The 26797-nt window shown below is 40.8% G+C and overlaps 1 protein-coding gene, 1 long non-coding RNA gene, 4 other non-coding genes and 1 pseudogene across 6 annotated transcripts; 6 read left to right on the forward strand and 1 right to left on the reverse strand.

The window, feature by feature from the left end:
- Positions 1-674: 674 nt before the first annotated feature.
- Positions 675-4923, forward strand: LOC119527683. The gene is made up of 6 exons (XR_005215450.1): positions 675-940; positions 1457-1507; positions 2039-2133; positions 2383-2456; positions 2776-2824; positions 3349-4923. It is a non-coding gene; the product is annotated as an uncharacterized LOC119527683 (long non-coding RNA).
- On the forward strand, positions 1563-1697 carry LOC119528351. The gene has a single exon (XR_005215656.1). It is a non-coding gene; the product is annotated as a small nucleolar RNA SNORA16B/SNORA16A family (small nucleolar RNA).
- On the forward strand, positions 2166-2295 carry LOC119528370. Its single transcript, XR_005215674.1, has one exon. It is a non-coding gene; the product is annotated as a small nucleolar RNA SNORA44 (small nucleolar RNA).
- Positions 2482-2603, forward strand: LOC119528377. Its single transcript, XR_005215681.1, has one exon. It is a non-coding gene; the product is annotated as a small nucleolar RNA SNORA61 (small nucleolar RNA).
- Positions 3204-3277, forward strand: LOC119528391. Its single transcript, XR_005215692.1, has one exon. It is a non-coding gene; the product is annotated as a small nucleolar RNA SNORD99 (small nucleolar RNA).
- On the reverse strand, positions 4826-25540 carry LOC119527681 (tRNA selenocysteine 1 associated protein 1). Its single transcript, XM_037827983.1, has 9 exons — positions 25407-25540; positions 24818-24915; positions 21458-21557; positions 20780-20832; positions 19237-19368; positions 18001-18120; positions 15243-15405; positions 15008-15041; positions 4826-5868 (listed from the first exon to the last, which is right to left on the reverse strand). Exons 1-9 carry the CDS (start codon positions 25431-25433, stop codon positions 5732-5734), a joined length of 864 nt encoding a protein of 287 aa, XP_037683911.1. The 5' UTR covers positions 25434-25540; the 3' UTR covers positions 4826-5731.
- LOC119527682 lies at positions 6278-9636 on the forward strand (annotated as a pseudogene).
- Positions 25541-26797: the final 1257 nt, after the last annotated feature.

Raw genomic sequence — 26797 nt, forward strand, 5'->3', positions numbered from 1 at the left:
TTTTATCCGGAAATGTCTTAATCCCTCCTTCATTTTGGAAAGAGAGTTTTGCCAGATATAGATTCCCGGGTGGCAGTATTTTGCCTTCAGCGTTTTAAATATATCTTCCCTGTGTCTTCCTGCCTCCATAGTTTCTGAAGAGAAATCAGCGCTTAATCTCCTTGAGGCTCTCTTGTTCATGATGTGTCGCTTCTCTCTGGCAGCTTTCAGAACCCTCTTTTTTTTGGCATTAGGTATCTTCATTATAATATGCCGGGGCATGAGTCTATTTGGGTTTATCCTGTTTCGAGTTCCTCGAGCATCTTGGATATGTATATTCATGTTTTTCCTTAAAATTTCCCGATTTTGAATTCCTTCCCAGAGACTGAACTCCAGAGAGCAGGAAGGGGGCTGATTCATTTGCGGGGCCAGCACTTCGCACAGGACGTGTGTGCTTGGTGAGTGCTGAAAGAAGATGGATACGCCTCTTCTGACCATAAAGAAATCACTAGGTTTCCCCTAACCCTTGCTTCCCAGACGGAGAGTGGGCGCCTGGGAGCGCCGCTTCTCACGGGAGGGCGAAGGAACTACAACTCCCAGAGGGTCTGCGCGAAGCGCTGGTCCAATCGTCAGGCGCCCGGCGAGGACGGCTATATAAGTTTGCTCCCGCCTTGCTCCCGTCCTTTCTCCCGGCTGCAGCTCTGTGTGTGCGTTGCTTTTCCTTTGCCGCGGCCTGCTGCGATCCACGCCGTTTCTCCGCCATCCCCACTTACTATACCGCCACCAGCCTCGGAAGCCCCTGGGCTCCTGAGGCTGCAGGATGCTGAGGTCGGCACAAGGAGCCTGGCCTTCCCGGGCCGAGATCCAGAAGGCCCCGGCCGCGTGCGCGGTGAGCAGAGCCGCGCCCGCGGGGGCTGCGCTCTGCTCCCACCTCGGCCCGCCGCAGCCACCCTTCTGGCCGGTGAGTAACGCGGGGAGGTGGCTTGGTGCATGGAAATCGGTGGTGGTGGCGGTGTGGCCAACTGCTAGGCTCTTGGGGCGGCAGGGGCGGATTCTGGGTCTGAGGTGGCTCACTTTGGGGGAAGGCCGCGTGACGGTGTCATGCAGACCTCTTGACAACCTGCTGGGTGACCTTGGGCAGGTGATTTGGCCTGAGTTTTCTGGCTGCACAACGCATGCTAACCAGGTCATCCTGTTAGATGTAAGGGACAATATTTTCTGAAAGACGGGTTTTAAGAGCCATATAGATCCTGTTTTGAATCCCAGTTCTGTCCTTTAAACCTTGAAAGGTGACCTTAAGTAAGTAACATTAATTGGGCTAAACCTCTCTGTAAAATGGGGATGATAAAGTGGTCTAGTGAAGATTTAATGAGACAAAGCATGGAAAAGACTTGCACAGACCCTGGCACATAGTGAAAATGCAATAAATGGAAACAGTGGTAATTGTGGCCTACAAGATGATTTTTTTTTCCTCCAGAATGTTCTGGTAGATGAATTTCAGAAGGCAATAAAGAGGCACAGAACTTAGGTGAGTCTGTGGTGGCTTAACAGTTGGTTTGGAGCTGTCGTGAGCTGGACTGCCCCATGGCCCTTATCGAAGCTACAGCAGCTTCCATGTAGCTACTGTGGTCAAAAAGGAGCCCAGAGTGACAGTTTTCCTTGACGGTCGCCGTTCTGTTTGCTGTAACTGATCTGCAACATTTCAGGAAAGGACAGTTCCCAATGTGTTTGCCGTTTCTCAGGTGTGATCTGAGACCTTTATTGGCATGGTTCCAGAAACTAGCAGAATGGGGCTTTTCAGATGTACCTCACTGGGGCCAAGAACGAGTAGAGAGGGTTGGTCCAAATCTTGGCAGTGCTTTGGCTCCTGGGCCAAAAAAGCTTAAGAGCATCAGGACCAAAGATGGAGGGCACAAAAGTAGTAAGACCAAGTTAAGGGAGAGTTCATGGACAGATACCTGAGTGATTAGAAGTGCGTTGGGACCAGTCAAACCCCTGTGATTCTGATGATTAAATGAAGGGAACAGTTTTGTTCAGGACCTATGTATTTTCATCCTAGCTGTGCTCAATGAAGATTGCAGGATAACTGGTCTTTTGGGCGACTGACTCCCAGGATCATGACCAGGTGTTAAAAGGCAAGATCCTCAGGACCTGGTAGGTTTTTTGGGGGACTGGGTGGGTTGGGGCGGCATGTTCCCAAGGTCTTTGGCTAGTTGTGGCCAAGGGATCTCCAACTGCATGCAAGAGCAACCTGGAGAGACTTTGACAGCCCAGGTGAACATATACCTGCAGCTGCCACTCGACTTTCCTATAATGTCACAGGACCTGGGCTTGGAAGCAACCAAGTTCAGGTGTTTCCATCAATTTTCGGCAGGTTTAGAGTTTTTACACTTTTTTCTGCAGGTTGGCCCTGAGTTTTCTCATTGTGTTAGCAAGTCTGAAGATAACCAGCTGGTTGCTGGAGCAGGTGAATTGAGGTAAAGTTAAGACTCAGGCTGCTTGATCCTCTGGTTCCCTTTCCCATCGGATCTGAACATTGGTCTGGGTGGTCGTAAAAGGAGGAAAAGTAACACTGAAGCTGACCTCACAATGCTTTGTAGCATGTTGGTTAGTTTCAAACAGGCTCAAGCAAGGTTGAATTCTCTTTAAATTTCCTCACCCCTGTAAAGCGAGCATACTCTTAGGCTTTTTGAAGGGATGAGTAAATGAGTAGATGTGGGAAGCTGGTGGAGCAATTGCTGGGCTAGTAGACTCTTTGGAAAAGATTATTCACGTGGCTTTTGCCTCCTTTTTTAGATTTGTGATACCAAGAAAAATATCCTCATCTCTGTGGATTTAAAGTTGGGTAAGTTGAACTGTTAGATGAACGACTCCTTGGACCTTTAGAAAATGCTGACTCATGAGAACCCTGTTCCTAAGCTGTGTGAGAAGTAGAATTACAATGTTGCTACAGGTCTATCTAAAAGTCCCAGCTATTCTGGCCTTCCTTGGGTGATACTGGCTATTTACCAGAGACCAAAAAAGTTTTCATTGTAGCTTTGCCCACCTTTTTAACCATGAGCACAAGAGGACGGCTCTGGATCTTGGGCAGCCAGGGCCTGATTGCTTTGGGTCATGCTGGATTTTTTTGGAGTGATCTCAAACTGGAATCTTGTTTCCCCACCACAGGGGGTGGGAGGTGGATTGGATAGAAAGAAGCAGTTTTGTATTGTTTATTTAGGCAGACTGGTCCAGGATGAAACCTAATCTGAGTGGACATCTGTGGATGATAAATGCGGATATGGGACTGAGACCAGCTCTTAGAAGAATTCAAGGGTGAAGTTTAATTGTAGTAGTACTGATGCAGTGTTTTTTAAACTTCCTTTTCAGGAGAAGCACTATGGGAAGAGACAGACCAAAGGACACCTAGCTGGTTTTTAGGAAGTGGTGACCATGGCAAGCGTTTTGCTTAGTGTTCCATCACTGATGTCTGGCATGTTGATGACCATTGAAAGACGACTGTATGAAAGTGCCACTTTTCTTGGTGTTGCTTATTGCACATTTGAATACCCCATCTGTGGTCTCAAACCCGTCATAAAAAAGGATGATGTCCAAGAAATTTGATCAGTCTTTTAACTATGTATATATAGTTCGCCATGAGGCCTGAGGCACTCTGTTTTGAGGCCTTGCTTGCTCCTTAAAAGGCTTTACATGGCCTAGGCAGTGAACCCTACCAATTAACAGCCCAACCCCCATCTCCAAACCTAGAGAGAAGGTGCAGATGTTTAGCATCCAGGTTGGACCTGGTAGTTTAGAGATGACAATATAAATTGGAAAAGATAAATTTCCTGATCAATCAAGTCAGGAAGGGGGATATGCATTAGAAGTAAAGATTTAGGAAGTGACTCTTCTACCTTTCCCGTATGAAAAGTGAAATTTAATGAATTTATTGGCATGGGGGAGCTTGGTGTATGGCACTGTTCTGTTCCTTGACTATCCAGGTCTGCATATTTTGCTCCCTGGGGAACCTCTAATCCTAGAGAATTTAGGATTTAAAGTAATTACTGAATCCTAGTATAGATATTTCTTTTTACTTTCTGGTGTATTACAGTGGCCAGAGGGAAATATCTCAAATTTCTGAATTGTAATCCAGCTGCCTTGATCTCTGATAACGACTGTATAACTATATAGCCTTTGTTTTGTGATGGTAAAAACCTTGTGACATGATGTGCATGATGAGCCCAAGTCAGCAGTTCTGAAAACCTAAAGAATACCCAGATCCCTATCTGAGACTACAAAAGTTTCACTAAGTTTATTCTGCAGGAACTTGAATCCTCTAGAGAGTTCCTATGCCAGCTAAGTCCAAAACCCAGAGGCCACAGCCTCTTGAAGAACAGTTGTGTCCCCTTTTCCCCTAATGTCGACACCCCTTTTCAACATGAACAAGTTATGGTGGTCACTTCCTGAATATCGGGAGAGTGATTAAACTGGAGGGAGGGGTAGCAACAGACAAGATGAAATTTAACAAAGGATTATGAATATTGAATCTATAATTTTCTTAGTTGCCAGGGTATTTCAATAGCTAGAAGCAAAGAACTGAAATGGTGGAACTGTAACCCAAACCCATAACATTCTTTGAAATTTGCTATATAGCTGCTTGTTAAAAGTTACCACCTTTTTGTCTATGTTATACTTAACAAGGAAATTATTGAAACTGGTACTGTAACCCGTAACATTCTTGGAGATTTACTCCTTAACTACTTGTTAAATTGCACTTGAAAAGGTATCACTTCTATATAAATATGTTAAATTCCACAAAACAGTAAAATCCCTTGTGACCGATCCTCATTTGTACCACTTGATCCTGTTTTCAACTTACGATCAATTAATGTTTATTAATGAAAGGCTTCGAGTCAGTACAGAACTACTCACCCTAATTGCAAATAAAGCTGGATCTAACCAAAATTAGCTGGCCTGACATGTGCAGTTAGTTTCAACTTGAACCTGTAAGCGACCTATACTGCATCATACTAAAAATCATGGCCATCATCAAGGCTGCCATTTCTTACGTACATTCTGTGAGTAAGCACGTAATTAGTCGACATTCTCAATAATTAGGTTATATTTGAGTCATGCTCATCCTAAAACCTGCCCAGTTTTTCATACCATAAAACTGCAGTTTGGGGAGATATTTAGGCAGATAGGCGATCTGTTCTGCTGTGTGCATGGCACTAAAATCTCTTTGACTGTCCCCCACCCCCTGGTCGTAGATGGGCAGAAAACCCACCACTTTCATTGGTCTAGGTCCATGTACATCACGGTCTACCTCAAGGCCCAGCTGGAATGTCATGAGTTAACAGTGGGCCTCACTCTTAGTCAACCTGTCTTGCAGTGGGGCATGGGGTGGTGAAGTATCTACGACATTGCTCTGACATGCAGATGCCCTATTCTTTCTAACACTTAGGACAAGGACCTTTAAATCTAGGGTTTAGTGGGTATCTGAATCATGATCCACTTTCATTATGGATAACCCTACTTGCAAGAGATTCATTTTCAGAGATGGAAAAAAACAGTCCTGAATGGGTGGTGCCTTAGTTTTCAAGTGAAGTTAGATGCATCACTCAAATGAGGTCAGGGGTGTTGCAGAAATATACACAATCTCAGGAAGCCGTTGATTATTAAAATCTTACAAATAGTTTCCAAAAAGGTAAAAGTTCTTGTAATTTTTTTTTTAAAAAAGGTCATCTCTCTCACACAGTCCATTCTGGCTTGACTACATCATGGCAGGGATCTCTGAAGACACTGTATCCAGGGGTTGCCAGTGACAATCCATGAGCGCGTCGTACAGCTCCTCGCTTTGCTCCATGAACTCCTTGTTGGCCTCAGTTACATCCAGCTGTGGCATGGGGTCTGGAAAAGAAGCAGGGATAAATTTTGAAAGAGGCTCCCAGAGCAGGATGGGGCAGAGGGCCAAGGAAAGAAACCTGGGCTCTATAGCCAGAGGAGACTTGGATTCAGTTCCCAGCAACTAGGACTTCCTGGGTGTCCTAGGACAAGTTCCCTATCCTCTCCCTCGGTTTCCTCATTTCTCACAGTGGCTGATACCACTGCCTTGCCAGGTTTCCTGTGAGGATGAAAACAAGATAATGTACATAGAAAATGTACTATGCAGTTAGAACTCATAATGGTGGCTGTTATTGCACATTAAGAGCTACACCTTTGTCATGTGCCTAGGATTTTCTGGTGTGGTTATTTCAAATTTGGATTTGAAAAATCTGAGTACAATTACTAAATTCAAAGTATAATCTCAAGAATTAAAAAGAACTGTGAATCCTACATATTTTAATCTTTTTTTATTGCAAAAGTAATATGTGTTCTTTAGAAATCATGGTAAAATACAGAATAGTAAAAAAAATAGCCCATAACTTAAACTGGCATATTATTCTTAAAATGGAATATTATATAGCATTGAAAATGAACATCAGCTGCAGGCTGGATGAATCTCAGATATAATGCTAAGTACTGAATGAAAGAAGCAAGACAGTATATACCGTATGATTCCATTTCATAAAGTTAAAAAACAGGTAGAACTATTCTATATTGTTTAGGGATGCGTATCTAGAGAAGGAAGGAAATGATTACCACACAATGGTTTTCCTAGTAGGGAAGAAGGGTGTTGTGAGTGGGGAGAAGGATGGATTCTGGTGGCTGGCAATGTTCTATTCCTTGTGATCAATGAAGGTTTCATAGTGAATTGCCACACGAACACAGCCACTTTTTCACCGGAGAATTAAAGGCCTAAATACATGGAAAGACATCCCTTATTCATGGATCAGAAGACTTCATGTCAAGATGGCAACTCCCAAAATTCATCTACAGATTCAATGCAGTCTCTGTCAAAACCCCAGTTCAATTTTTTTTTTTGCAGAAATTGCCAAGCCAATCCAAAAATTTATATGGAAATGGAAGGAACTCAGAATACAAAACAATCTTGAAAAAGAACAAAGTTGGAGGACTCACACTTTGCCATTTTCAAAACTTACTACAAAGTTACAATAATAAAGACTGTGGCACTGGCCTAAGGATAGACACACAGAATATATGTCATGTCCATGGAATAGGATTAATTCCAGAAATAAACCCTTACATTTATGGTAAACTGACAAGGGTGCTGCTTTAGTTTCCTAGCTGCTAAAACAAACACCATACAATGGGTTGGCTAAACAACAGAAATTTGTTGGCTCACAATTCCAGAGGCTAAAAGGCTTGCTTCCTCCTGGAGTTGGTACCTTGTACCTGACCACTGATCTGGGATTCCTTGGCTTTTCTGTCACATGGCAATGCACGTGACAACATCTTTCTCTTCCAGGTTCCATCAACTTCCAGGTTCTGGCTGCTCCCTGTGGCTTCTTTTTCTGTGTCTAATTTCCTTTGCTTCTTACGACTTCAGCCTTATTGGATTAAGGCCCACCCTCATGCAGTTTGGGTGCACCCTAACTAATAACATCTTCAAAGGTCTTAATTATGAATGAATCACACCTACAGGGCCAGCAGCTGGGACCTGAACTTGCCTTTTGTGGGGGACATGACTCAATTCCCAACAAGTTCCCAAGGGGGAAAGAATAGTCTCTTCAACAAATGGTGCTAAGACAGCTGGATATCCTTATGTAAAAAATGACGTTGGCCTCTTACCTCACACCTATATAAAACTAACTAAAAATTATCAACGACCCTAAATATAAGAGCTAAAACTATAAAACACTTTGAAGGTAACAGGAATAGGTGCACACTGTCTCCATGGAAAGAGGCTGAGGTGACCAAGCTCTGGACAGAGGCACTGGGACAGCCAAGATGTCGGTTTCATTAGTCCGGGCCACTGTTCGGGCTGTGAGCAAGAGGAAGATGCAGCCCACCTGGGTCGCCCTCACCCTGAAATCTTCAGCAGTAAAACAAGAGAAAACAGCTTCTTAAAGATAAGCCTGAACATGTATGTGTGAAAGTTGGTGTTAGAACCAGTGGTTGTAATGGCTTTTCTTATACCCTGGATTATATGAAGACAAAAGGAGATTCTGATGAAGTTGTTCAAGATGGAATCAAAGTGTTCACCAAAAAGAAAGCACAGCTAACACTTTTAAGAAGAGAAATGGACTAAGTAGAAGATAAACTATCCAGTGAGTTTGTGTTCAATAACCCAAACATCAAAGGAACTTGTGGCTGTGGATAAAGTTTTAATATCTGACATCTCAGGACTCCTCTTTCAGCTGTAGGCTCCAGGGATGCTCCTGGAAGACCTGGGGCTTACTAAAGAAATAATGTGACTGTCATGTTCACAAGGCTTATAATGCATGGCTGCCTTAGGAGGAAATGAAGTAATGCATTTTTTGGGGAAAAAAAAAGGTAACAGTAATAAACAGACAATGGCTTCTTATATATGACCCAAGCAATAACAGCACAAGCAACAAAATAAAAATTGATGAACTGGACTTCCTCAAAATTAAAGACATCTGTGCTTCAAAGAACACCATCAAGAAAGTAGAAAAGATAACTCACAGAATGAGAGAAAATATTTGCAAATCATCTATCTGACAAGGGACTACTATCCAGAGTATATAAAGAACTGTTACAACTCAACAAAAGATAACCCAATTTTAAAAATGGGCAAAATATTTTAGTTTCTCCAAAGATATTTTAGTTTCTCCAAAAGATGGCCAATAAGCATATGAAAAGATATTCAACATCATTGGGGAAATGCAAATCAAAACTGCAAAACTTCAAACTCACTAGGATGGCTATATTGAAAAAGAAAAATGTTGCCAAGTATGTGGAAAAATTAGAACCCTTCATGCATTGTTGGTGGGTATGTAAAATGCTGCAGCCACTTTGGAACACTTTTGGCAGTTCCTCAAATGGTTAACCATAGAGTTTAACATACGGTTCAGCAATTCCACTCCTCAGTATATACCAAAGAGAAATGAAAACTTAAGTCCACAAAAAAACTTGTATAGGAATATTTATAGCAGCAACATACATAAGAGCAAAAAAGTAGAAACATCCTGAATGTCTGTGAACTGATGAATGGATAAAATTAAGGGCTAATCATACAACAGAATTTTTCACCTGTTTTTTTAAAAAAAAGAATGAAGTACTGATACATGGATGAACCTTGGAAACATTACACTCAGAGAAAGAAGCCAATCACAAGACCACATATTGTCTGACTCCACTTTTATGAAATGTCAACAATAGGCAAATCCATAGAGACAATTTTAAATTGGTTGCCGAGGACTGGGAAGAGCGAGTGTGGGAAATGACTGCTCTTGGTTATGAGTTTCTTTTTGGTGTGATGAAAATGCTCTAGACAGTGGTGATGGTTGTGCAGCTTTGTGACTATACTAAAAAATTAACAAATTGTACATTTTCAAAGGATAAATTTTATGGTATGTGAATTATATCTAAAAAAGTATAAAAAACACAACTAACTGGGATCTTACCATATATCCTGTTTTATATAAGGCCATTTTTCATTGAAAACATTTTCCCATGTCAATATTCTCAGAAAGAAATGGGATTTTAAAAAAATGGCTACTCTTATGAAGCTCATTACCACAAAGGAGAGTCTAAAGTTGTATGTAATGGTGCCTAAGAGTCTCCCCCTGAGTACCTCTTTGTTGTTCAGATGTGGCCCCCTCTCTCTCTAACTGAGCCATCTCGACAGGTGAACTCGCTGCCCTCCCCCCTACGTGGGACCCGACTCCCAGGGGTGTAAATCTCCCTGGCAATGCAGAGTATGACTCCCGGGGATGAATGTGGACCTGGCATCGTGGGACTGAGAGTATCTTCTTGACCAAAAGGGGGATGCAAAATGAGACGAAATAGTTTCAGTGGCTGAGAGATTCCAAATGGAGTCGAGAGGTCACTCTGGTGGACATTCTTATGCACTATATAGATAACACCTCTTAGGCTTTCATGTATTGGAATAGCTAGAAGTAAATACCTGAAACTACCAAACTCCAACCCAGCAGTCTGGACTCCTGAAGACAATTATATAATAATGTAGATTACAAGGGGTGACAGTGTGATTGTGAAGACCTTGTGGATCACACCCCCTTTATCTAGTGTATGGCTGAGTGGAGGAATGGGGATAAAAACTAAAGGACAAATGGGGTGGGATGGGGGGATGATTTGGGTGTTCTTTTTTCACTTTTATTTTTTATTCTTGTTCTGGTTCTTTCTGATGTAAGGAAAATGTTCAGAGATAGATTGTGGTGATGAACACATAACTATGTTATCATACTGTGGACAGTGGATTGTATTTGTATATCATGGATGATTGTATGGTGTGTGAATGTATTTCAATAAAACTGAATTTAATAAAAAAAAAAATGGCTACTGTTAGTTATTTAACCAATCCTCTACCCTTGGATATTTATCTGTACTGATAATTATTATTTTGGGATAACATCTTTTTAGTTAAATCATTGTTTCCAAGGGTATGAACATTGTAATAACTAACTTTTTACAGAAATGTGATATATTTTAGTTTGTATTTGATTATTAAAAATAATAGCACATTTAAACTTTTTTTCCTTGTGGTATATAGGCCATTTTGCATTGTTTGATGAACTATTTCCAGCTTTCTCACTTATTAAGAGTCTGTTTCTCTTTCTATTCCAGTCCATACTGATTTTGTTCACATATGAACCCTGCCTGTTACTGCAACCAGCTGGATCTTTCTGTGTTGTTTTAATCTGAATTATGAGTTTAAGTTGTGAGCACTTACAGGGGCTCCCACAGAGGAACTGTAAGGAAGCAGAGCATGACCAGCCTGCTCACTCCACCCAGTGCATCATAGTTTATGGGAACAGATTAGGAAAAGGCTTGATCAAGGGTAGGCATGTGTGTGCTGACGACTGATAATGTACTTTCCCTCACACTGAAGTGAGGGCCTGGAAGAGGACCTGCTGAAGCCAAGGAATAGATGAAAGATAACAATCCCTGCTGTGCGCACCTCACTTGGTTATTAGGTTCATGGGAGGCATTGTGAGGCAGTGGTAAAAAGCATTAATTGTACTGCAAGATAAAGGGATATGAAGACTGGCTCCATCTCTTGCTACTATGTTGCAACCTGCAACTAAGTTGACCTTCAATTTCTCCACCTTGTTTACTCATCTGTAAAATCAGAATAACTATGATATTTACTTCATAAAATTGTCATCAAGATTAAATGAAGAGCTATATTGAAGGCGACTAGGAATGAAAGGGATTGTTTAAAGGCATGTTTCCCATAGATTAGCAGCACAAATATAGATAGGTGCTTGCATGATATACTTCTAAGATGTGATACTAGCACAGAGAGTTGACAACAGAAGGGTACATGGAAAAAATCTACACATTGCATACTAAGGACTGTAATTAATAGGAATACCATAGTAATATTACATGAATACTAGGGACAAATAATTAAGGGCTGACAACAGCTACGAGATGTTTAGGGTCATGGGAATTGTTGAAAATGAAGAGTGATGAGGATTGTACAACTAAGTGATAATAATGTGAGATATGGATGGCTTATCATGGATATAACATATGCTATGTGAATTTAGGAACCCCCTACTTTATAAGTCAAGCCCTTGATATTGAGGCTTGCTTGGGTGAAACTTATGGCTGTAAAGGGGAGGCTGAGCCCATATGTAATTATACCTAGGAGTCACCTCCAGAGAACATCTTTTGTTGCTCAAATGTGGACTTTCTCTCTCTAAGCCTAACTCTGCGAATAAATTCATCACCCTCCCCCTGACGTGGGAAAGAACCCCCAAGATGAATGAGCTTTCCTGATGGCATGGGACACAGATTCTGGGAATGAGCCTGATTCTGGCATTGAGGGATGGAGAATGCCTTTTTGACCAAAAGGGGGTAAAGAAAGGCAACAAAATAAGGTTTTAGTGGCTAAGAGAATTCAAATAGAGTCAAGAGGCTGTCCTGGAGGTTACTCCTATGCAAGCTTTACCTAGATATGCCAAATGACCACAACACGATAAGCCCAAGTCAACAGTAGTCCCCCAAACCTTAAAGAATACCCAGATCCCTATCTGAGACTCTGTAAAAGTTTCACTCACTAAGTTTATTCATCAGAAACTTAAATCCTTCAGAGAACTCCTATGCCAGACAAATCCCAAAACCCAGAGGCAATAGCCTCTTCAAGAACATCAACTAGATGTGTCCCCTTTGCTCATACGGTTGACACCCCTTTTCAGCATGGACAGGCTGGGGTGGTGACTTTCTAGACGAAGGTCGGGAAAGTGATTAAACTAGAGGAAGGAGTAGCAACAGACAAGATGGAATTTAACAGAGGATTATGAAGGCTGAATCTTTATATAATCTTTTTCTTAGTTGCTGGGGTGTTGGAATAGTTAGAAGGAAAGAATTGAAATGGTGGAACTGTAACCCATAGCATCCTTTGAAGTTTTTTTTATAGCTACTTGTTGAATTGTAATTTGAAAGCTATACCTTTTTGTATATATATTTCACAGTAAGGTAATAACTGAAACTATGGTACTATAGTTTGTTAAATCATAATTTAAAAGATATTACCTTTTTGTATATATGTTAAATTTCATAATAAGGACATAATTGAAACTGTGGAATTGTAACCTATAATATTCTTTGAAATTTGCTCTCTAACTACTTGTTAATTTGCTGTTGGAAAGTTATCACTTTGATGTATATGTTACATTCTACAATAAAAAAATATGATAAAAAAGATTAAATGGATTAATACATGTAAAGTGCTTAAACAGAGCCTGGTACATACTGAACTCTCAATAACTGCTAGCTATTACTATTATTAATGCTCCAGGCCTCAGTTTTCTTTTCTCTGGAATGGGGATTTTAACAGTACCTACCCATCTTAGTGCTGATAAGTAGCAGTGCTTGGCACATGGGTACCACTCAAAATATGCTGGCTATTGTTATATTACAAGTGAATGAAAAAGAGATTGGGAAATTCTAAGGACTTACATACAGATACTATTATAATTAGCTTAATTATCTCCAAAGAGGTGGCAGAATATCCTGGGGTGGAGGGGGGAGTCAGAGCACAGAAAGACAGGGAAGACAGAGAGACTCTTAACTCACTGTGTAACCCTGAGCAGATCACTCAGGCTTCCTGGGTTTCTAACTCCCCATCGCTCAATTGGAGCTTCTGTGTCCTGCACAGCCCACCCCACAAGGTCATTGTTAAAATCAGACGAGAGTCCCGATACGTGGGATATGATTTCCAGGGGTATAACTCTCCCTGGCAATGTGGGACATGACTCCCAGGGATGAGCCTGGCCCTGGCACTGTGGCATTGAGAAAGCCTTCCTGACCAAAAAGGGGAAAAGAAATGAAACAAAACAAGGTTTCAGTGGCTAAGAGATTTCAAATAGAGTAGAGGGGTCATTCTGGAGGTTACTCTTATGCAAGCTTCAGCCAGATATTGCAAATTGCCACAGTATGCCAAGCCCCAACCAACAGTATTCCTGATAACCCTAACGAATACCCTGGGCTCTATCTAAGACTCTATAAAAGTTTTACTTATTAAGTTTATTTTTTCCCAAAACTTAAAGCCTCCAGATTGTTCCTATGACAGAAAAGCCCTGAAACCCAGAGGTACCAGTCTCTCCAAGAACATCAACCAGTTTCATTCCTCTACCCCATAATGTCGACATCCTTTTTCAGCATGAAGAGGTTAGAATGGTCATTGCCCAGGTATCTCTGAAGATGGAGAGAATGATCAAATGAGAGGGAGGAGTTTTAACAGAGAAGTTAGGATTCAACAAATCATTATAACTACTGAATCATTATATAGATTTATCTTTTTAGTTTCTAGTGTATTAGAACAGCCAGAAAGAAATACCTGAAACTGTTGAACTGTAACCCATTAGGCTTGATCTTTGATAATGATTGTATAACTATATAACTTTTATCTTATCACTGTGTGACAGTAAAAACCTTGTGACTTACACCCCCTTTATCTAGCACATGGTTAGATGAGTAATAAAATAAAGACATGCATGGAAAAAAATAAGATGAGTTAATACTATTGTCTGAATATTAAAAAAAAAAAATCAGACGAGAGTACATGTTAAAGTGCTTTAAAATGCCTGACAGCGATCTGTTTCCTTTAAAAGATATTTTACTTACAGATCACATTTGCTCCTATTACCTACTCTTGAAGAATTATCCTTAAAATAGACTTAAATATCAAACTTTGAGTCTTTTTATATCTTAAAAAAAATTTTTAGTTACTTAGAAATCAACGTCTGATTTTATAAGACAGCTGTTTGAATTTTACTTCCTAAAAACTTAATATATATTGATAAACATGACACTGAAATAAAAAATTTCTTTCATAATTTTCTTTCAAATCTTAAAGGATCATTTAGGGATTATTAATATATGTTGTTCTGAAAAAACTTTGTCTGAAGGTTAATATTTCTTCAGTTTCAGTTTCTTTTTCTTCTGTTAAATTCAATAAAATTTATTATAAATGCTTTAAATAAAAAAAAACACATGATTATAACTATGAGGTAGGAATAGGTTATTTTCCATTTCTTCATTATACTTTATTTTCCAAATTTTCAATAAGTGTTACTTAGAAATCAGAAAAACATAAAATAAAAGAAAAAAATTTAAAAACATGAAATTAAAAAATGAACTTTATAAACTGTCCAACAAATATAAGATAACAGTATTTTTATTAGAGATTCACATCTTGGAGTAGAATGTCTCAAATCCAGGGTCAAGGGAGTGATGGGCTCCCCCCACTGCTTCAGCATGTGCTGCCCGCCACTCCCTACCCTCGGGGATCTGCACTCACACCTCTGTGGCCACACAGGTCAGATCTTACTATAATTATTTTCATGCCTGGCTCCATCACTAGAATGTAAGTTCCTCCAGGGTAGAATTCACCTCCCATTTCTTTAGCACCTAGCACAACGTCAGCCATAGTAAAGCAGTCATTTGATAACAGTTGACAGTGGAATGAATGAACAGACGTCTTTCTTACCTTCCAGTGCATCATCTCCAACTTCTTCATATGTCTGCCAAGAGACCAGAGAAGTGGGTGAGGAACATGATGAAATCCTGGCCCAGGACCAAAATGGCTTATTTTTATCAAGAGACACTTTTCCCATTTTTTCCCTGAAGCCTAAGCTCCACGGCTTACCACGTGCATCCTGGAGGATGACCCATTTCCAGAGTATGACACAACCCAAGAGGACCACACACCAAGTCCTAGTTACCTGCATGGTACTCTGTGTATAGCCATACTGGGGGTAGCTGTAGCTGTAGCTGCCTGTGTTCTGGTCATAGCCCCACTGGGCATAGTAGTTCTGGTACTGCTGGTAATACTGGTTGTAGCTGTAACTATACATCTGGCTATATTCCACTGGTTTCACACGACTCCTTAAATGAAGAAAGTACAAAAATAAAGAAGCAAATATTTACACAGCACTGACTAGGCAGTCAGGGGCTGTTCAAAGTGTTAATACAGATTAACTCATTTAGTCCTCACAACAACCCTATGCAATACGTATACCCTATTCCTATTTTACAGATGAAGAAACTGAGGTACAGAGATGTTAAGTAATTTGTCCAAAGTTACACAGCTAGTAAGAGATTCAAACCCAGGCAGTCTGGCTCCTGAGTTCATTCTTGTAAGGGAGGTACTTCTAATGGCTAGTTTTTTTCTCTTACCAAACCTTGTCAAGACTGATTTTCCCTTTCCTCTCAGAGATTCTGTCAGCCCAAAGGCTCAGGTAAACATGGTCTGGATAACCTGGGTTTAGGATGATCCAAGAAGCATTTCAAACTACAAAATATCTAATCACCTCCCCCTCCCCCTTCTAAAACAAGACAGGCCTTCCTTGTCTCATTGTAGTCATAGCTGTCATTTATCAAGCAATTAATCAGGATTTGTGCCAATCATCTTCATATATGGTCTCCTATTTTAAATCCTATACAACCTTAGGACAGAGTTATTATTTATTATTCCCCTTATATTGTTGAGAATACTGAACCTGTAAAAGGTTAAGTGATTTGCCCAAGCCACACAGCTATAAGTTGCAGAGCTAGCACTGGAGCCAGGTTTAACTCCAAGGCTCACAGATGTAACAGAAAATAAGCTCCTTGCAGGGGGGACTTTGCTTCTCTTGTTCACAGCAGCATCTCCAAAGTCTACGACAGGGTCTTCTAGATTGTAGGGACTGAGTACTGTTTACTGAATAATCAGTAACAAACAGAACAATCAGTATCAGAGGAACTGTTAGACAGAACATAAACTCAAAAGGATATTCTATCCATCAATAGATGAATAGACAAACAAAATATGGTATATACACACAAAGGAATTTTATTCAGTCATAAAAGAAATGAAGTTCTGATACATACAACCTAAATGAGACTTGAAGATATTACGCCAAGTGAAATAAGCCAGACAAAAAGGACACATATTGTATGATTTCACTTGTATAAAATATCTAGAATAAGCAAATTCATCGAGTTAGACGGTAGATGAAAAGTTATACCAGGGGCTGGGGGAAGGGGAATGGGAGTTATTGCTTGATGGGTACAGAGTTTCTATTTGGGTGATGAAAAAGTTTTGGTAATGAATGGTAGTAATGGTAGAACAAGACTGTAAGTGTAACTGATGCCACTGAAGTGTACACTTAAAAATGGTTAAAATGGCAAATTTTATATTATTTATATTACGTTAAAAATAAAGAATATTCTGCAACTATTGAAAAATTATAATAATGACAATTGTACAACTATATGGAAAAGTGTGTATCTTGAGTTAACTGGAAAAAAGAATAAGCACTGCTTTTGTAATTAAAAGTGAGTAAATAAATAAACCCACTACATGCAAAGTCACCCTATATAGTAAATATGCAAAAATCTATAAAAATCATGGACATATATGGAGAAGCCTAGAAGAGAACCCAGAAATTAAAATCAGTCATCTTGGGGTGACAGAATTATGAGGAATTTCTTTCTTTTAAATATTTTCTTTATGTTTTTATATAACAGCATTTACAACAAATAAAGTTTTGTGGGGAAATCGCTCAAGATGATCCATGAATTAAACACAGTTAACCAGAAAGAACCTCCAAGTCTTTTGCTGCTTTAAAAAGGCATGGCCCATTGAACTACTCACATTTTGTAGCAGAAAGCACACATACACACAAAAAGACATGACCATTTGGAAGTTCTGCCATAGGAGTTCAGCTACTCCTCTACTTTTGGAGCATGGTTTCTCAGCCTCAGCACTCTGGACATTTGGAGCTGAATAATTCTATGTTGTTGAGGGCTGTCCTGTGCATTGTAGAATGTTTAGCACTAGATGCATGTAGCACCCTCCCCTGAGTTGTGACAACCAAAAATATCTCCAGACTTTGCCAAATGTCCCCTGGGGAGCAAAGTCACCCCCAATTAAGAACCACTGTTTTGGCCAAAGAATGAAGATTCAGTGCAAAGAAAAGTTGAGTAGCACACCTGCTTGGAGCTGTTAAGGGAGGAAGAGCTACCTGACTAGCATGACAGATTAATAGTGACTTATACTCCACTCCCATAGCGAATGGGAGATTTGTAGGTTTCACTAATAAAAAATAGTTGTAAAATTGGATGTAGTTTTACCCTTTCTGCTCAAGTAATTCTACGGATAAATTCTCAAAAGTGGTACTACTGGGCAAAGGGCAGGGACATTAAGATACGTATTGCCAAACTGCTTTCCCAACTGAATAATTACTTTTCATTGTTACCACCAATGTCTGACTGTATCTGCTTCCCCTAGTCATAGCTCTCACCCTGGCAACAGCTTCTGAGCTGAGGGGCAGGGTCATGCCAAGTTCATCTTAACACCTAGGAGACAACCTGGCAAACAACAGGCATTCAGCATCTGTGGCTTGAACTGAATCTCCCTGAAGCTGGGAAAGAGATGAGGAATATCTGGTGGGGGCCAGTCCAGAGGCCCTCCACCTTCCCTGCCGGCACAGGACTCACGCTTTAGGGATTGCCACACTGAGCCGCACAGGTTTAGACCCCAGGCCTACTGCTCCCTGGCACTCCGTCAGAGCTCGCTTCTGTTCCAATTCATCTGTGAATTTCACAAAACCATAGCCCCTGCAAAAACAAACAAACAAAAAACAAACCCACTATTTTGATCACAAATTTTATGAAGGTGATCTAACAATGGAGGCATGGAAAAGAAGAAAGGTTAAGAAGGTGGGCAAGAGTGGTGAAAGGAGAAGGGCTGGGAGGGAGTGTGAGAGACCATTACACTGTATGGGAAGAGGTGAGCGCCACACCTGAGGAGGTGTGCCACAGGGCAGTGTCGGGACTGAAGCACAGGACGATCCCTGGATCTGTAGGCATTCCTACTTTCAGTTCACCATTCCCCCTGACACCTTCACTGTGGGGCTCTCATCTCTTCCCAAATAGTAGCTTCCCTCCCAATCTGGTAGAAAAGGACTTATTATTATCAGTTACTACAGTGATAGTTATACAAGCTCATTCAGCAAACATACACTGAGACTGCCCTGTATACCAGGTACGGTGCCAGGAACTGGGACTCAGCAGTCACAGGAGAGAAAAGGTTCCTGCTCTTATGGGCTCATAGTCTAGGTGTGGGTAAAAGAATAAGAGCTAACATTTGAGGAGCACCTATTATATCCTAGGCACTGTGCTGAGCATTGTACCAGGGTTACCTCATTGAACGGCCCAACAATTTGATGCAGGTGATATGCATTTTACTGATGAAGAACTAAAATTCAATAGCAGGGACAGAATTCAAATGAAGGCCTATCAGATTCCCAAAGTCTGAGCTTGTAACTATTATTCTGATCGAGAATGATGTATCTTGAGGTTTTTCTATTTCTGGAGTGGAAAACTTCTAACTCTCAAAGGCTCAGGAACAATAACAATTAAAATAGCAAATACCTATAAAGCATTTCCTATGTGCTTTATTTACCTTACATCATTTAACCTTTATATTAACCCTATGAGCAGATATTATTAACCAGCTTTATGTTATAAGTGAGGAAACAGGGTCAGACTTAAGTAACTAGTCTATTGTATTATCCTTAGCCAGTATAAGAGCTGGGATTCAAACCAGGCAATTTGGCTCCAGAGCCTCTGCTCTTAACCACCATGCGACATGGTCTATCTGTAACACCTCCACCTAGGAGAGAAGGATGCTGCAACTAGCAGGGCAGGCAACAATTACAGGTAAGGCCTTACTTAGACACGCCTGTCTGGTCCAAAACCACCTTGCCTCCCCGACAGGAGGGGTAGACTTTAACGAAGAATTCATACAGCATGCCATCATCCACATCTGGGGTCAGGTCCCCCACAAAGAGGGAGTACTCAGGGCTGGGAGGAGAGAACAGCAAGATTTAGAGACAGACTGAAACCTCTGCTCTGAAAAGTTATTTCAGCCCATTCAGGTAAACCTCTCTTGAGCCCTCTGTGGGAAAAACACTTTTCATAGGTCCTTAACCAGATTCTAATTTGTTTCATTATAGTACTGCTAGCAGAAGAGTTACAGAAGTAGTCCCTGCCCCTCAAATCCTTCACCCACCGCACAAAGCCTGTGTAGCTTCAAGTTTTCCGTGAATAGAGATGGGTGAAGGATTTGGTACCACACTTCAGGGAACAGGGTCAGAGGTGAGTCTCTGAGGTGCCCAAAAGATACAATTAGCCATTTGGTATTCACTATCTATTTTTAATTCAAATACTGAAAAACAGTGAGTGAACAAGAACTGGGTGCTAACCCTAAAGGCCCAAAGCCTTGCTAAAATGAAATCCCCAAACTTTTTGAACAGGGGCTGGCAAACTTCTCCTGTGAAAGGCCAGATGGTAAATATTTTAGACTTTGTGGGGGTACATATGGTCTCTGTACATATTTGTGGTTTACTTGTTTTTACAACCTCTTAAAAATGCAAAAATCATTTTAAGCTGGTAGGTGACACAAATTAGGCCAGCATTTGCCAATTCCTCTTCTAAGAGATCAATTCTTAAAAAAAAAAACAAAAAACAAGCAAGCAACTTTTTATTACAATTTTCTTATTTCAAGAATGATACATGCTCCTTGTATAAAATTAGAATACAAAAAGAAAGATAAAATCACCAATAACCTCAAGACCTGATGCTAATCACTATGAACACTTTGATATATTCTTTTTCTACAGTATTTTTTCTTTTGAATTTACAAAAATTATATTTGATTCATTTTGTTTCTAGCATTTTTCCATTTTGAACATATTGCCAGTATCTTACAAGTGAGTATTTTGCTACAACCTGACTTGTTAATGGATACTGCAGCTTCCCATCTCATGAACATACTGTGATTTATTTGACCATTGTAAATAATATTTCAGTGAACTTTCTGAGGCTAATCTTTCAATAAATGCTGAACAGTAAAATTATGGAGTTGACAGGTACAAACCTTTTTTAAGCTTTAAAACCTTGTGCTGAACAGCTCCCTGAAACACTGAATAAATGTATATTGCTACAACAGGTCAATTCTCACAGAATCAAACCTCTATACTGAGGGGAATGACCATGTGGAAGGTGGGAGAGGACCCAATAGAGGGAAAACAGAGGCCTCGAAATGGCAGCAGGCCAGGAAGGTACATTAACAGAGAAAAGGGAGGGTGTATTCCTTCAGGAGGGAGGCAGGGTGGACTCAAACTCGACTCCCCATCCTCCTCTTTGGTAGTGCCCAGCACACTGACACATCTTGCCTCTGCCTAGTCGTTTGCAGGGGCTACTCTGCACTTACCTGTTATCTGGCTGCTTCCCGTAAGTAGCATAATTCAGTTTAAAACGTTTTGCCTGGAAATTTAAAAAACAAACAAACTAAAACAGAGAAACGTGCTTCAAGAGTCAAACAATAATTGAAAAAAAAAAACTGAAATAAATTACCTTGGCCAAAACATCTCCCCCTCTCTAAGCCTCAGCTTTTTCTCCTGTATAAAATGAGGGGGTTGCACAGATGACCGCTAAGGGCACTCCAGCTCCATGATTCTATGAGCCCAGATGTGCCAGATTGGTGCAGCTGTAAGCTAAGTAACTGTGGGAAGAGCAGAATGTAACTCTCTTGAAATGTGTCCTCACAGCTTCCAGCCTGTTCTACTTTCTTAATCAGGCAAGAGATCTAGATTTTCAAGTCTTCTGTTAAGGGAGGCAGTGATGCAGAGTGGAAAGGGTATGGACTTTGGATGCAGCCAGTCTTCAGTTTGACTCCTGGCTCTGCCACTACTACCTGTGATGCCTGGCGTAAATTATTTCACTTCCCTGCACCTCAGTTTCCTGGTCTGTCAAATGAAGGTAATAATGCCTACTGCATAGGGTTGTTAGAGGACTAAAAAAAAATGATAGAAGTATACAGTAAGTATTCATAGGTGGTAGTTATTAATGACGATAAACAATGGCAATATCATCATCTAAATGTCCTTACAGGTGTGGCTCCTGGAAGGGGTTTTCCATTAATTTTATGCAAACACTTCTCGGCTGTGGCCAAATCTGCAAATTCTACAAAGCAGTAGCCAGCTGGGATCCTGGAAATAAAGCAGAGAAAAAGAATGGTTGAAGATACCCAGATGACAGACTGACTTTGGCCTGAAAGAAGGGAGAAATGGTTTTCTAATTAGAGCCTGTTCTGTTTTTGTTCCCCACTATAATCCAGTTCAATAACCTGAAATAAGGATTGCCAACCTGGACTGATTCCAGACTCAGTAAACATTTATTTATGGACTGCATCACATATGAAATTCTCTAGTCAAAAATGTTTAATGAAGTCCAATCAAGCCTTTAGCTCTGATTTTCAGTTTATAAGAAATATTAGGGATAGAAGAACATATAAAACACTACCATGAATAAACAAACAAATCCAGAATGGAGAATCTTAAGTAAGACTCATACCTCTTCAAAAAGTCAATGTTGTGAGAAAAGAAAGAAGTGGGCTCTTCTACATTAAAAGAGGCTTAAAAGACTAAAGAAAAAATGCACTGCAGGATCCTTGACTGGCTCCAAGTTCATTAAAAAGAAAAAAAGCTATAAAAGATATCCTGGGAACAATTATAAAAATTTAATGTAGATGGCCTATTACGTGGTATTAGGGAAATACTGTTAATTTTGTTAGGTCTGATATGAGCATTGTGGTTATGTAGGAGACAATTCAGTTTTTTGGTGATTCATGATGAAACATTTAGTGGTGAAGTGTCACAATACCTGTAATTTGATTTGGCTCAGCAAAAATTTCTAGCTAGCTATAGATCTATAAATAAGCATATGTATACAGATAAGGAAAATATGGCAGCTGTATCCCTTGCATTGCTGAGTAGTACCCCACTGTATGACTATACTATTATTTGTTTATACATTCACCTAGTCATGAAGTCCCATGACTATTTGGCCATTGTGAATAAAGCTGTTATGAACATTCCTTTTCAAGTCTTTTTGTTGACACGTTTTCATTTTTCTTGGGTAAATACCTAAGACCGGACTAGTCAGGTCATAAGGTAGGTATATGTTTAGTTTTATAAAGAAACTGCCAGACCCTTTTTGCCAGCAGTTGTACTTTTCACCCCAACAAGCAATGAGTTAGATGTCTGACTGCTCCACTTCTAACCGCATTCTTAATCACTATGCTCTACTATATATTATTTTTCCTTGGATCTTATCTTTTGCCCTTATTTTCTCTGGTCTTGAGTTTTATATATTGTATAGTATTCTTATAAGCAACATTAAAAACTTTTGTCGGAGAGGCTAAGGCTACTTATAATTGTGCCTAAGAGTCTCCCCCAGAGAACCTCTTTTGTTGCTCAGATGTCACCTGTCTCTCTCTAAACCCACTCAACAGGTAAATTCACTGCTCTCCGTGCTATGTGGGACATGACTCCCAGGGGTGTAATCTCCCTGGAAAAGTGGGACTTGAGTCCTGGGGATGAGCTTGGATCCAGGATCATGGGATTGAGAGAGTCTTCATGACCAAAAGCAGGAGGAGAAATGAAACAAAGTTTCAGTGGCTGAGAGATTTCAAATGGAGTCGCGAGGTCATTCTGGAGGTTATTCTTATGCGTTATATAGAAATCCCTTTCTAGTTTACTGTATTGGAATAACTAGAAAGAAATACTTGAAACTGTTGAACTGCAATCCAGGTGCCTTGATTCTTGAAGATGATTGTATAACTATGTAGGTAACACAGTGTGACTGTGTGATTGTGAAAACCTTGTGGCTCATACTCCCTCTATCCAGTGTATGGACAGATGAGTAGAAAAATGGGAACAGAAATTAAATGACTATTGGGGGATGGGATATTTTAGGTGTTCTTTACTTGTATTTTTATTTTTATTAAAAAATTTTTTTTGGAGTAATGAAAATGTTCAAAAATTGATTTTGGTGATGATTGCACAACTACATGATGATACTGTGAACAACTGATTGTACACTTTGGATGACTGTATGGTATGTGAAGATATTTCAATAAAATTGAATAAAAAAGCTGAATTTTAAAAATTTGTCAAATGAGGCATAAATATAATGTGTCTGTAAGTATTGTCATAACAGCTAGAGTTTAGTAATCATGGATAAGAAAGGATATCCAAATATCCTTTCCAAGGTCTAGTTCCAAATCCTATTTCAATATAGATTTAAATGTGAGAACCTATGCCAGTGTTTTAGAATGCAAAAAGTGTCAAAATGAATTTTCATGCCAAAAGCTGATTTATCTGGGGCTTTCTGTCTACAAAAGCAGAAGAAACACTTATGCCTGTATGATCGACCATTTTGAAAATCTGTCCCTAGATAATTGGGTTTTGAATGCACAAAGTACCTGCACACCAAAGAGCTATGGAGTTGGCTACATGTCGTATTTCTCATCTCTATTTTTAAATCATTTGATGTTTTAGCAAGCAGCATTTAGTAGAGTACCTGGCACTGAGTAGCCACTTGATAAACATAAGTCAAATTGGTAAAGAAATCCTCTCATTTCTAACCAGAATCAAAAGGAAAACGAACACCTCAAAGAGAAGGAAGAATCCAGGAGGCAAAAGAGCACCACTATCTGAAAGTAGTCTGCATTTTGTTTACTTATTTATTGTCTGACTTTCCCCATTAGAATGAAGTAAGCTCCACGAGAGCACGAACTATGTTTCAGCCACATATCCCAGGAATCTAGAATCCTAGCAATAGTAGAGTCTCTATAATATTTAGTCAGTAAAGGGCATAATAGTTAAGGACATTTATGAATTTGAGGACAGACTTGGGTTTGAGTTCTGGCTTGTCATTTAATAGCCATGTAACTTTAAGACAGCTATAAAGCTTCTTTAATAATGGTACTTAGCTCAGAGGTTTTTGTGATAACTTAAAAAAAAAAAAAAAGACAATGAATGTAAATTGCTTATTACCTAGCAGACCATAATCTGTTTATACTTACTGAGCATATACCATATGCCAGGTACTGTTCTAAAAGCAGAATGTGAATTAAATCATTTAATCCTCAGCATAAATCTATGAGGTAATAGTAGTATCCCGATTTTTACAGTCAAGTTAAATGAGACAGAGAGGTTAGGTAACTTCCCCAAGGTCACACAGCAGAAATAGCTTTCAAACCTCTTCAGGCTCCAGAGTCCTATCTTGAAGCAATGTGCTATGCTCCCTCTCAATAAGCCCCCTAAAAGCTAGCTTTTATAATGTTATAATAACTATTATCAGGGGTGATGAGAAGCCTGGACTGTCTGCAGTGTTTACATTATCCTGAATATCTGAAGCACGACTTATTAAGGGAGAACTGAGAACATGGAAGGAGGGAACGTACCCCGTGAGACGGTTTCGGATAATTTTGACACTCATCACGGTCTCCCCCATGGTGGCGAAAGCTCTGGAGATGAAGTTCTCATCCATGTAGGGCTCCAGCTGCGGGAAAACAAGAACAGAGTGGCTCAGGCCGGCACCCTGCCTCCCCATTCCCAATTTCAGAGCCCTTGCCGAGCCCTTGCTCCGTCTCAGCCTCGGGTGGGCTACAAGCTTTCATCTTCATGTCTGAACCCCACTTCCCGCGTCCTCAACCCCTTTTCTTCAAACTTGCTTCACTTTAAAGAGCTTCCCCCTTAAACCTAAGGACACCTTAAAACCACAGCGCCCTTCATTTTCTGGGACTGCTCTCCAAAAGAACCTCCTGGAAAGGAAACTTGCATGAATCCAGATGGGACCCAAGGACACTTCCCCCTCAGATTCAGCCGCTTCACTTAGACGCTGGGACCCACTTCTCTGTCACCAAAAAGAACCTCCCTCCCCATTCATTTCCCCCTAGTTGGAATCCGGGGGCCACTCCTCCTTAGACCGTTCCTCCCTCAAGACACCAAGATTCCTCCTCCTCAGACCCGTAGCGAGCGACCCTCACTCACGTCCCCCATCCACAGACTGGCGGCCATGCCCGCACCGGGGCGTGGACTCCGCGGACCTCCCAGGCCGACGCCGGCGCCTCTCTGCGCTCCCAGGACCGTCACGGAGCATGCGCCTCCGACGCCTTCTGCGCACGCTCAGAAACCCAGTGGTCGGGGGTGGGGCCCCGAGGCTCGGCTCCGGATATTTCCCGGAACCCGTCTGAACACCCGGCGTTCGGATCCCGCCGGCGGACAGAAGACAGCAGTGTCCGGAAGGGGGTGGGGCAGAGGCCACCCCGCGCAGGCCGCCGGGCTGAATTTAACAGGGCTTACTCGGGTTTCTTTCTAACTTTATATATATTTTAAAAACCGTATGTGTATGTGTATTACGTTTCAAAAGTTTCAAAAATCATATATGCTTGTGGTAAAAAAAATTAAAAAACTAAACACCTAAAAAAAGTGAAAGGTCCTTTTGGCAGCCTGGATGTTCCAGTTCCACTGCAAGGCCATCCCGGCCATTCCCACCACCCAGCCGCGTTTCCCAGATCTTTGTTGAAGTTGGAATGGGCTTCTTCCCGCACTTCCGGTATAGCCCTGAGGCGGCCGGGAGATAAAGGGATGTAAATTGGGGACGGTCTTGTCATCTCTACGACCAGCCAATCCCCGAGTCCTGTCAATCTACTTCTTATAACAGCTCTTAAATACTGCCACCTCGAGTCCTACACCCACTACCCTAGTCCAAACCGCCCGGAGCTCTAAACCCTTCAAACACGGTGACTAGCACATGGAAAACCCTCAGTAAACATGGTGACTGTAGATAGTACTGACAGTTTAATTTTGAGATTTTTCTAGTCTGGGAGTGTCCCAAGCCTCAACCCCACTTTGATGCCCTTTTCTGAGTGGGAAGCTTCTGTAGGTGGTGGTTGTCATGTCTTTCTGACAGTGAAGCACACCTCAAATGCTTGAGGGTCCCTTAATGGATTATATTTAATTGAGTTTTCCCTTTTGTCAATAGATGGCCCCCTAAGGCCCCTTCTTACCCGCCTGTACATCCTAAATTTGGGGTTTTGTGCCCTAAAGCCAAGTACCCATCAGCCTGAAAACTTGTGGTTCAATTGTGAGTTGCCAAATTTCCAGCTTTATCCTACCCTCACTGCAGCTTAGTAGTAGAGGTTAGACTTTGACGATAGAGTCAAACAAATGGTACATCAATTCCAACCCCATCTCTTGCTAATTACTGATACTTATTTGACGCTATTGCTAGCTACTGTGCTATGCTCCTTGCTTACTATTTTTTAAATATATTTCACATGTGGGAGTTTGTATATCTATTTTTGTAAGCTCCATTGGATAGGGATGTTTGCTAATCAAGTTCCTACAATATGCTCAGCACTGAAAACATATTTGCATAA

Source organism: Choloepus didactylus, chromosome 2 (genome assembly GCF_015220235.1).
Source record: "Choloepus didactylus isolate mChoDid1 chromosome 2, mChoDid1.pri, whole genome shotgun sequence".
Taxonomy (NCBI): Eukaryota; Metazoa; Chordata; class Mammalia; order Pilosa; family Megalonychidae; genus Choloepus; species Choloepus didactylus.

What these genes read in the sequence shown, in the direction of transcription:
- LOC119527681 (XM_037827983.1), bottom strand. Translation starts at nt 25,433, where the DNA reads ATGGCCGCCAGTCTGTGGATGGGGGAC. An exon ending in GGGAAGCAGCCAGATAACAG is followed by an intron (nt 19,369 to 20,779) that starts GTAAGTGCAGAG and finishes CTCTCCTCCCAG; the next exon opens with CCCTGAGTACTCCCTCTTTG. An exon ending in TGGAGATGATGCACTGGAAG is followed by an intron (nt 5,869 to 15,007) that starts GTAAGAAAGACG and finishes CTTCTTTTCCAG; the next exon opens with ACCCCATGCCACAGCTGGAT.